Source organism: Marmota flaviventris, chromosome 1 (assembly GCF_047511675.1).
Source record: "Marmota flaviventris isolate mMarFla1 chromosome 1, mMarFla1.hap1, whole genome shotgun sequence".
NCBI lineage: Eukaryota > Metazoa > Chordata > Mammalia > Rodentia > Sciuridae > Marmota > Marmota flaviventris.
The window spans coordinates 217406315-217417806 of record NC_092498.1 but is presented as its reverse complement, the minus strand read 5'-3'; the positions used below and the strand labels follow the sequence as shown (position 1 = coordinate 217417806).

The 11492-nt window shown below is 60.9% G+C and overlaps 1 protein-coding gene across 2 annotated transcripts in view; it reads right to left on the bottom strand.

Annotated features, from left to right (window-relative positions):
* Nucleotides 1–768: 768 nt before the first annotated feature.
* The window catches only part of Safb2 (scaffold attachment factor B2), a 31898-nt gene continuing 21174 nt past the window's right edge, over nt 769–11492 (bottom strand). For both annotated transcript variants that reach the window (XM_027952727.2, XM_027952728.2), the window contains 9 exons: nt 10707–10798; nt 8272–8408; nt 6687–6980; nt 5775–5915; nt 4423–4465; nt 3320–3450; nt 1521–1633; nt 1376–1442; nt 769–1174 (listed from right to left, as the gene is read on the bottom strand). In XM_027952727.2, the coding sequence (XP_027808528.2) occupies nt 1012–1174; nt 1376–1442; nt 1521–1633; nt 3320–3450; nt 4423–4465; nt 5775–5915; nt 6687–6980; nt 8272–8408; nt 10707–10798 (1181 nt within the window). In that variant the 3' untranslated portion in view covers nt 769–1011. The remainder of the gene's footprint in view (nt 1175–1375; nt 1443–1520; nt 1634–3319; nt 3451–4422; nt 4466–5774; nt 5916–6686; nt 6981–8271; nt 8409–10706; nt 10799–11492) is intronic.

Sequence of the window (11492 nt, the reverse complement as noted above, 5' to 3'; positions counted from 1 at the left end):
TGGCACCCTGCAGGGCTGCGTCTGTGAAGTCCCAGGCCACCAGCAGGTAGCACAGGTCCCCTTTCTGCCACACGGGTGTGTTCAGGCCTGGCTCAGCCCTGCGGCCCCAGGAGGCCTGCCTCCAGCTCCCAGCCAGGGATGTCCAGAGGGGCCATGGGGAGCCCGAGGGTGGCCTCAGGATGCCACCCACATTCACCCCGGCAGCTGATGAGACCTAAAGCGCTCACCGTGCCCCAGGCTGCCTGCTCTCAGGGCAGGGACTCTGCACAGGAGGCCACCTGTCAGGCTCTCCGCACGTGGGGCAGTGCTGGGGGCTGCCCGAGCTGCGTCCCAGCCTTTCCGTCTCGTCGCTGGGATCGCAGGCCCGCGCCCCCTGCCCAGCACAGGTCCCATCAGCCTGCACACGCAGGAACCAGGGGGAGGTGGGCTCCATTCCTCTCGCCCAGCCTCAGGCAGCCTGCCACAGGCCCCCTGGCCCCCCACCTGGCAGAGGAAGAGACAGGCACAGTGGCGAGGCCTGGATGGGTGGCCCATGGAGCATCCCCAGTCCATGACAAATGACTCCGACCACAGCACTGCCACCTTCAAGGTCTGTGGCCTGGCTGGTGCCGGACTCCGGGCCCGTTTCTGCTTGGGCCGAGTGAGGACCCAGCCAGCCCCTCCCTAGGCAGCACTGAGGCTCAGGAAGGTGGTGGCGGAGATGGTCACCGGCTGGTGAAGGGCCAGCAGCGTCCCAGCTGGGTGGACACAGCAAGGCACACGGTGCAGGAGTGTGAACCACAATGTTTATTTGGAAATGGAATGCTCACGACAGGAACCTGGTCTACAAATGGCTGCGGGGCCAGAGCACGTTTATTAAAAAAACAAAACAAAACAAAAAACAAAACAAAACAAAAAAACAAACAAGAGTCCCCGCAGTGCGGCCTACGCCACGGCGGCAGGTCGGCTTCCATCTCGAAGGTTCCAGTTCACAGGGCCTCCGCCTTCCTGCAGAGCCGCGGTGCGGGGGCTTCAGTAGCGTCGGGTGAAGTGGGGGTACGGGTGGGGGTGTGGGTGAGGGTGGGGGTGTGGGACTCTGCTGCCCCGGTCCTGGTTGGCCACTCCGCCACCATCCAGTCCACCGCCAGGCACCACGTGACCTTGGGAATGTCCAGCATGTGTGAAGCCGCCTCGCCTAGAACAGAGCCAGAGGTCCCTGAAGCCCTGCTCCCTGCAGCCCGGCCGGCGGTGAGACAAACTGTCACCCATGTGCATTCTAGGTGACTGAGGGACATCTGCACTAACTGCAAAGAGTTGCTTTTTGGTGTGTTTTCAAAGCATCCAACCCAGTGAAGTTGACCAAACATGCACAGAAGGGGAGCAAGCTGCTTCTTACCCAGCCACGCCGCCTCGGCCCGCCGCGTGCCCGGGCCCCGAAGCTCCAGACAGGCCCCTCTCAGCACCTGCAGGAGAGGACAGGCTGAGGACACCGGCACGTGGCCTCCGGCCCTGGGCCCCGCCGCGCCTCTCCTCCGGAGTACCTTGCCACCGCGTGTTCTCCCGGCCCACGGCGCTGGCGTCCACGGCACCCTGCCAGGCCCGGACCTGATGCTCCTCCAGCCGCGGGTTGTGCTCGGCCCAGTCTCGTCCCCCCCTTTGCCAAAACAGAAGAGAGACACAGCTGTCCCGACACGTCTCCGGGCGCATGAGAGGAGGCAAGTCCTGCGCCCCAGAGAGATGTCCCTGAAGAGGACACAGCGGAAAGCCCGGGGAAGGTGCTCAGCAGCGAGCCACCAGGGACCTGCAGCTCAGCCATGAGAAGGCATGTCCAGAAGGGGAAGCTGACACGGTGCAGCCCCGTCGGACAAGCCTGGGGCCCCTCAAAAAGCTCCAATCCCCCGAACATTCCAAGGAAATCGACACAGACACTTAAAACAGGTCAGAAACCATACTCTGGCCCCCCACCTGGCAGAGGAAGAGACAGGAAGAGACAGGCTGGTGTGCCACCAGCTAACCAGCGTCATCATGTTCTTTTTTTTTTTTTTTGTACCAGGGATTGAACTCAGGGACACTCGACCACTGAGCCACATGCCCAGCCCCGTTTTGGATTTTACGTAGAGTCAGGGTCTCACTGAGCTGCTCAGCACCTCACTGTTGCTGAGGCTGGCTTTGAACTCGTGATCCTCCTGCCTCAGCGTCTCCAGCCTCTGGGATGACAGGCGTGGCCACTGTGCCCAGATGACCATGTCCTTAATTATTGTTATCACACAACCATAAAGTCATGCTACATACCACATTTAGGTTTTTATGAGTGTCCCACGTCTGGGATGAGGGAACAAAACGGGCTTTACACAGATCTGTCTGTGAGCGGCAAAGCCAGGCTCCGGCGGCCCCCGAGGGGGAAGGCAGCGTTCCAACAGAAACACCCGCACCCACGCAGCAGCGTGAGCCCCGGAGCCAAAAGGTGGGAAATGACCCAAAGATCACGGTTCGCCAAGGAGGGCGCGAGCCAGGCGCAGGGTGCCCTCACAGCAGGACACTGAGCCAGAGCAGGAGCCATCGGTGAGGTGGAGAGCCACACGAGCTGCTCGCCCACTCCCAGTACCCCGAAAGCACTGAGCGGCGCAGTGCCGGTGGGTGACCGAACAGCGTGGGAACTGGACTTCAATAAAGCTGTTTCAAGACAGCTTTAGGCAGAGACTGCGGGATCAACAGCCAGTACAATGCCAATGTCCCAGCAACAGGGGTCACCAGGGGCTCCCGGGGCTTCCCAGCCTTGGGCCGAGTGTGAGTACCCAGCTACTGCTGTGGGACGGTGGCCCTGGGCCAGCCGGGCTCAGGGGACCCAGGGAGTGAGGCCTCCACATGGCCCACCAGCCGCTGCCCACTGCGGTCTGGGCTGAGGACAGCTTTCCCACTTAAATGTCCCACAGGCGATGAAGTGACGCCGAGGCATCAAGCTCTAAGTAGGTCGCTGGGAAGAGAACATGTCCCACTAGTTCATCAGACTGTGGCTGCAATCTGCCACCTGCAGCGGGGTGGGAACTGCTGGTGTCCTTGAACACCAGGAACAGCTCAGCTCCAAGGAGAAGCAGAGAGTCCCCAGCAAAAGTGCATGGAGGGACAGGTGGCACAGGAGGAGCCCAGGCCACCCTGCCCCGTGCAGCAGGGCCCCACCTCACACAGGCCACAGAGACGGGAACAGCAGCCTGGGGACAGTGCCAGTCCGGGGCAGAGGTGGGCTGGCTGGGAACTGCGGGGCCACCGTTGACACCAAGCACCCCCGCTGGGGAGGGAGGCCCAACCTCACAGACCCTGAGCCACGGGGCCTGCCACTCACCTGGGTCCAGGGGGGAGGCCCCGGCCTTCGCTCATCCTCTTGTCAGAGCTGTAGCCCCCCCAGCCATCGCGGGAGTCCCGGCCATGGCGCTCTGGGGGTCCTCCATGGCCGTGGCGGTCGTCTGAGTAGTGCTAGAGGCAAAGGGGGACAGGTGACGCTCTGCCGTGGCCGCCCCCATCCGGGAGGCCCTGTCCACCTGTGGGCCCCAGGGGAGCAGTGGGCAGCCAGGAGCAGGCTGGGGGCCGGGGTGTCGAGCTTCCCGAGGCTCTGCACCAGGGGACCCTTCGCCCCCAGAGTCCCCTCATCATCCCCTCACAGCTCTGTCACCAACCCACCTGAGCCGGCACTGCAGTTCGTGGGCAGAGGCCCACTCCCTGGGCGTCCCCAGCACCACAGCGCCTGACTGGCCTGGCTGAAGGGCCACTTATGACATCAGCCCTGATGGGCCCCTCCTCCTCTCTAAGGACAGCCCCTCTGGTGTGTGGCTCTCAAGGGGCCCCTCGCTGCCTGCCACCCGAGGCCGGTGCTGTACACGCAGACCACTCAGTGCCCCTGGTGAGCAATCCAGCACCCAGGACGCGAGAGGCCGAGACCCTGGAGAAGCCAGCACGATGTCTTCTCACACACACATGTGCTTTAGACGCCCACCCCATCCCTCAGCCGCGCTCCTCTCCTCTGAGCACCCACAGGGCCTGCACGGTACCAGAGACTTAGGGCCACCTACGTGGTCTTCACCCCAGTGTCAAGCGCTACAGCTGAACCAGAGGGCCCCCAAATGTGGTTAAGTGATGCCCCAGCCAGCTGTAGGCCACCACCTGGGGTGTCCTAGGGCACCCACTGTGTCGGACACAAAGTTCCTATGCTGCTGAGGCTGGCCTCACACCTGGCCTCCTGAGGCACTGGGATGACAGGAAGGCCACTGTGCCTGACTCAAGCCCTGCAGCTGGAGCCCATAGAGACCACTCGGGAGAAGACCACCAAGCACGTGCTCTGCTAAGTGCTCCTAGAACCGCTGTTCCCATGAACCCCTGCCTGGTACAAGTCACCAGCCACAGGCTGGAGCACAGGCAGGCAGGACCCTGGCGCGGGCTCGCCCCACTCACCTGACCGTCTCGCTCTCCCATCATGGGCCTGGACCCCTCCCTCCTGCAAAAGGAACAGATCTCATTCAGTCGGCAGCTGGTGGGACGGACACTCCACTGGTCACCCTAGAGTCCTCCAACTAAGGCATGGGTGCCACCTCCCCACACGAGCACTGTCGTTCCCTGGCCTGCTCAGCGTGAATGCGCTTCTCTAGAGGTGAAGTCGGGTCCCAGGACGGTCGGAATAAAGATGTGACTGAATGCAAACCCTGAGGAGGAGCCTCAAAAGCAGACTCGCTGGAAGGCCTCACTGACCCGTGGCCTGACAGCCTCAGGCAGTCCCCAGCGTCTCCCGTGACTCACGCCATCCCCCTGTGAATCAGCCCCCTGGCTCCCCCCACTGTTCCCAGCCCCCTGTTCTGACGCCTTCCATTTCCCAAGAGCTCCTGAGCGGTGATGTGGCTCTGCCCGCGCAGCCCAAGGGCAGAGAGACGTCAGGTGGGGCCACACGGAGAACCCAGGCCACCTTTCCCTGCAGTGCTGGAAATTTTAGTACGCTACACACACTCAGCCGGGCACAGTGGCACACACCGGTCATCCCAGTGGCTTGGGAGGCTGAGGTGGAGGATGGCGAGTTCAAAGCCAGCCTCAGCAAAAGTGAGGCGCTAAGCAATTCAGTGAGACCCTGTCTCTAAATAAAATACAAAACAGGGCTGGGGATGGGGCTCAGTGGTCGAGGGCCCCCGAGTTTGATTCCTGGAACCAAATAAAACAAAAACAAAAAACCCTACACATACTGTCCTCCTCCTCCCAACAGGGATTAGCAGAAAAATGAAAACCAAAACCGTGGCAGGGGAGACACTGGTAAAATCCCCACCCACACCACCAAGGGAGTAGGCCCGAGGCGTGCTGCGCGCTCAGGCGACGCTCTGCAGCCCACTGGCGTGGCAACCTCTGCTGTTCAGCCAGCCCCAAAGTCCCTTCTTCCCCCATTTACTCCCTGTGATGACCAGAAGGATGGGCCCTGTGCTCTGTGGCAGAGTGGCGACTGAAGAGACCCCAGGGAGCTGTCACCTCAGAACCTGGCCATGCTGACAACCCCACCCTGACAGCTTGGTGTGAGGCCCAGGACGCTGCCTGGGGCCAGACGTGACCGCTCTGTACAGAGAGGACAGTGGATGCCTTCCTGCTTGGCAAACTGAGGAAGCACAAGTGACCACGACTCCAGCGACCTGCTGGAGCTGTGGGTGAGGGAGCAGGCGGCCACCAAGACACTAGAGAACAAGACTCTGAGAGCAGGGGCGAGGACCCGGCCCGACACAGGGTGGGGACACAGCTGACACCTGCCGCGGGCACGGCTACCGACGGCTGACCTGTCAGCAGCGTGGTCCTGGTACTGGCCTCGGTCTCGGTGGTCAAAGTCATGGAAGCGATGATCCGGCCGGGGGAAGTCAGCGCGGTACCTGTCCTCCAAGGCCACGCGTTTTCCTTCTGGCCAATAGGCATCGTCTCTCCTGGTTTAATAAAAAGGACACAAACTTCACTAATGGAAGAGCATGAGGAAAAGGAGAAGGGCCAGGCAGGAGGAGCTGCCCCTCCAGACCCGGCACCCAGGCCGCCCCGCAGGCTCATCTCTAAACAGCCCATCGTCACCGCTCTGATGTGATAAATCAAAAGCCCCAAACTGCCAGGAGGCGAGCCGCTAACCACTGGGGGAGGGACTGCAGGGCGCTAACTGTGTCACAGGCTGTTAGGACCTTGATCCCCGTGTGAGCTCAGACGCAAGCAAAATGAAACACGTGGCCTTCCCGAATGGTGTTCTGCCTGCTGCGCTCCTACCCTCCTTCCTCTACGGGAGACCAACCTCCCTCTGGGTCTTTTGAAAGCCCAGGAGTCGGATCGGGTGACGGTGAGCTACGTGCAGCGCAGGAAGCATCCCATCACCTTCTTCCTGGCTCTTACCAGAGAAGTCGGCTCCTGGGGGGCAGGGTGGTGGGTGACCCTCAATTAAGTGGCTCCGAGAAGCTGGGGACCAACAACCCTACTTTCTGGACGGGAAGGCGCTTTCCTCTTCTGTGGCGCCTTCTCTGCCTGTTGGCAGCCGGGCCCTGGCCACCCTGGCCACCCTAGCCTGGCAGCCGTGCTCCCTCACAGGGCCACACAGAAGCCCTGGAGGGCAGCACCTGGGGTCTGTGTAAAGCTAGACTGGGAAGAGCAGGCTGCAGCGCCGGGGGTGGCGACCGGTGGCAGGGGACGCTGGGGCGCGGGCGGCGGGCCTGGCTCACCGGCCGTCCGGCTCGTAGGGCCTGCGCAGGGCCGGCCGCCGCTCCTGCTCGTAGCGCAGCTGCTCCTGCTGGCGCCGCAGCTCCTCGCGCTCGCGGTGGATGCGCTCCTGCTCCTTCCTGCGCTCACGCTCCACGCGCATGCGCTCACGCTCCAGCCGCTCCCGCTCCAGGCGCTCGCGCTCCAGCCGCTGCCGCTGACACTCCAGGTGCAGGCGCTCCCGCTGCAGCCGCGCCTTCTCCTTGCGCTCGTGGAAGGCCTCCAGCCGCTGCTCCCGCTCCCGCTGCTCGCGCTCCCTGCGGACACGGACAGCAAGTCGGCCTCGGCCTCAGGTAGGAAGCGCCCAGCTGGCCCTCGCCCAGACAGAGCCACGGCCCAGGCACAGAAGCGCCGGGGTCCAGGCCAGCAAGACTGGGCCCCAATGCAGCGAGGAAGCCAGCAGCACCACAGGAGCACACGGCCACAGGCAGCGAGGCCTCCGGGCGGGACAGCTGCTGGCTCGAGGCCAAAGTCCAGGATCCTTGGGGAGCAGCGCCCATTCCCCTGACCCCAGCAGCTCGGGGGCCGAGGCAGGAGGACCTCGAGTTCCAAGCAGCCCCCGCAAGCTGCGAGGTGCCAAGCAACTCAGGGAGACCCTGTCTCCAAGCAAAGCATAAAGAGGACTGGGGTGGGGCTCAGGGGTCGAGCACCCTGGGTCCAGCCCCTAGTGCCAAACACCAGATTCCCAAGTACCCCGACTCTACAACTTCCTGAGCACCAGCCTGAGAAGTACAAGACTGCACCCCGAGCTCATGTGAGGGGTCAGTCAAAAAGCTCTCAGAGTGGCACATAAGAGCACCCTCAGGCCACGGTTTCAGACTTGGGCCGCACCCCCAGGGACCTCAGTGAGCTGATGTGAACACGTCAGAACCCGAAAAGTCCCAGACACATCTGGTCCCAAGCATTTGCAACAGCCTCCCGAGGGGAGAAAGGCCAATTCCTGTCTCAGGGCAACACTCCGAGGCCAGCAGCTGGCCTGCAGCCTCAGTCCCTCGAGTCCAGCTCATTCAGGACCACCAGCCTAGACGGGGACGGGAGAAACACAGGCTCAGCGTGGGGTGGGAGTGGGGGCCCGTGGCAGACCCCACGGCCAGGCTGCTGCGGGTCAGAGGGGCACTGCTCCTCACAATGACAAGGCCTGGGAAGGATGGGCACCAAGAGGGCACTGCTGAGGCAGGCATTTCAAGAAGCTATTACGGGGGCACCCTCTCTGGCCAAGCTGAAACCAAGCCACAGAAAGGCGCCCACGGACTTCCGGCTGCAGGCTTTGGTCTGATTTACAAAGAGGGTCCCGGCAGGAAGGAGCAAGCCCCCCCCACTGAGAGATCCTACAAGGGCCAAGGTCCAGCTGCACCAGGGAAATACTGGGCAAAACTGGGCTTCAAGGACTTTCATGCCACTTGTCACTGTGAACTGGTGCTCGGCCTTGCCTCCTGGATCTGGGCAAAACCCAGGAACAGCCAGATGACTCGCTCTACGGGGGCAGTGGGGAGAAAGGACGACCACCCCAGAGAAGCCACCCACCCAGCGCCGCGCCCGCGCCCTTACCGCCGCCTCTCCGTCTCCCGGATCTCGCGCTCCCGCTGTCTCTGGCGCTCTCGCTCCCTCTGCTCTTTGATTTTATCGAAGGACAAGATGTCTCTCTTCTCTTTGCTTTCCGACTTGCGGTCCTGACTCTTGGAGCTCTGTTTACCAAAAGGAACGTATCAAATTTAGTCAGAAAAGTGAGCCCAGGCCAGAGGGGCTAGAGGAACTCTAACGTCTCAAAAATCTAGGTCGTGAACGTTTTTGCCACCAGGAGATGGGAAGCGCTGGAGGAGACAGGCTCAGCCTGACGCGAGCACGGCACGATGGAGATCACGCACCAAGACACCACACGACACCCCAAAGGCACGGACAAGTCCTCGTCTCCCAGCTAAAACACTGAATTTAACAAACTCTTGAAAAAAGTGACTGTAGCACACACAACGGGAGTGGGAGATACATATCTGGGTTAGACTAAGATTCTTTCGTCCCACGTGGTTTACTTGGAAAGCCGTGGTCTCCGAATTGGAGGCCTGGGCACAGGCTGCCTCACTCCAAGTCTGAGTTTTGCCGCTTAAGCCAGAAGCTTGCTTTCAATTGTTGAAGGGCATTAATGGAAGAGAAAAGTTGGCTGAAACCTCAGAAAACCCACAGGGAGCTTTCCTGGCGGAGCAGAGCCCAGCACTCACCCCCCAGAGCAAAACCAGGCCTCCCAGGGCCACAGGCCAGGCCAGCTGAGGCCAAGCGTGGCCACGGGCCTCAGTGGGTTCAATGAAACCAGCTGCTGGCACAGCCGGGTGACTGACCGCCCACTTCCCTCTCCTCCCAGCCCAGCCCAGCCAGCCGTACAGGAGGACAGGCTGCGGGAGGCCGCGTGGAACAACGCCCCTGGGGAGGCACAAGGTGCCAATGGCCAATGCCTAGGACACCATGTTCCTGGGATGAAATGAAATTTTGATGCTTGACCTCCATTTCTGAGACCTTCGAGGCCTCTCCCATCCTGGCCACTTGTCACTGTCCCTGGAGGCTCTGGAGCAACACAGAACCTGGGGCTTCCTGCTGACAGACTCACATCTCCAGGGCGGGGGCCTGGGCGACTGTATTTTAAAAATGTCCCTGAATGATTTCACGAGCTCATGTGGGGAGGGAGAAAGACAATAAAGACGGGCAAAGGTGAAAGCCAGTCATTGCACCAGTCAGGAAAGAAGGGTGGAAGAGGTTGGGGAAAGACACCGAGGACAGCCTCCTTACAAGGACAGACCCAGACACTGGGCCTGAGATGAGCCCACAGCTCGCATGGCCACGCCGCAGGGAGGTGCCTGCAGAGGGCTGGGGGTCACAGGCACTTGGTGCATGATCCACTCCCAGCCAATCATCTCCATTCTGAGCAGCACTTTATTTCAAAATAAATGTGCTTTTAAAAGAAAAACGACCACATGCCTTAGCTTTTGAAGATTTTCAAGTGACATTACGTGCACAACTAAGGCAACAGCCGCCATTCCCTGCAGGGGCTGACCGGGTCCTGTGGCGTCTGCATGCTACAGATGTGCTACGTGTGTGAGGCGGGTGGGCTTGCGCCCACCCAGTGGCTCCCACTGGCCCGCTGCATCTCCCTGCGCCAGCTGGACACTCCCATCACATGTGCTGTCTCCATGGAGTGTTTTCGCACTGGCTCATCTGGGTGGTAAAGACTATGGGTCTTTTTTCCCTTCAGATGTCTCTGCAGTTTACAATTTTCCTGGAGCCCACGTGACGATCTTAGGAACCACGAGCACTGATGCTTACTAGGATTGCAACGTTCCTTTCACTTCCTTTGCGCAGTGCAGGGCACCTGGCCGACGAGAGGCACGGGCTCCACCAGGGAGCCACGCCCCAGCCCTAGTGTCATTTTCAAATGCAGTCTCGCCACCCTCTGCCCCCACGTTCTCAGTGGACCCTGGACTCGGCGCTCACTGCCGGAGCCCTGCACCCCGGCCCCCCATAGCGGAGCAGCAGGCCCTGCAGTGAGGTTTTCTCAAGTGGACAAAACCTAGAGGAAGCCCCTGCCTCGCCAGCTCCTTCGCCGACACCCCGAGGTGCTCAGCTGGAGGCCGGGCTCCGCTTTTCTTCTGGTCAATTTAACTCAAGACTAGAAATCGACTCAGGATCATTGATAACTGCTGCTCAGAAATCCGGGGTTGGCCTGCCTTCCGACGCCAGCTGGGTCCCTACCCTCCCGCCCAGGAGAGGCCCCGACACAAGCCACCGGCGTTCAGCATTCTCAGGAAAGCAAATACGGGGAAGCGACGTTTTAGGATGTGACAATGGATCTTGCATGTACCCAATATCAGCAGTGGATGGACCCGGCTCCTGAGTGCATCTGCGGTTTTGAAAGTTGAAAGGGAAGCAATGCTGCTTCGCCAGTGTGAGGCCCAGTGAGCAGCAGCCCGTGCCAACCCAGAGACAGAGGCCGTACTCACCCTCTCCTTGGACCTGCTTGTGGTCTTCACACTGATGACGGGCTCTCCTTTGGACTTATCCATCACGACTGTCCGTTCCATTCCTCGGCTTCCTTCAGGAAAAAAACAGCAACCTGTCAGAACACGCCACCGGCTCGGCTTCACAGGGTCTCACCCAAGCGACAGTCCTGCTGCAGAATTCCGTCACCCCTTGCCAAGCCCTCAGAGCCACATCTTCACCCTCCTACGCCCCACAGCTCTGTGGAGCCCGGGCCCTGTGCTCTGTCTGCACCAGCCACTGCTGTCCCAGGGGGAGTGCCCCGCCAGGTGGGCGGGCTCCCTCACTCCTCCGAGGCAGGAAGGCTTCCGGAGCAAGGTCCTGCAGTGAGCCGGACCCTCTGACTGCAGAAGCGACGCCTTACTGGAGGAGACTCACACACTGGGGGAACGTTCAAAAGACACGTTCCGTGAGGTGAGGCTGCTGGTCACGACCCCGACTCTGGAGCGCTAAGCCCAGTGCTCCACGTTACGCCAGGGCTCCAGCGGCTTGGGCTGTTTCTGATTCTTGTTGGGGGTTTACTTTTTGTCACAAAACAAGCTCAGAGTATCACACAAATCAGTGGTGTAGGGTGTGATAACCTTCATAAAATGACAACAGAAACAGCACCTTCAAGGACAACTACCTCAATGCGTGCAGATGTCCTGAGGTCTTAGTTATTCTCTACTTGGGGGACACGTCACCCAGGTTAGCCAGACTCCTGCTCTCAAAGGTCCCAAACCGTCCTGCTGCCTCAGCCTCTGAGTACC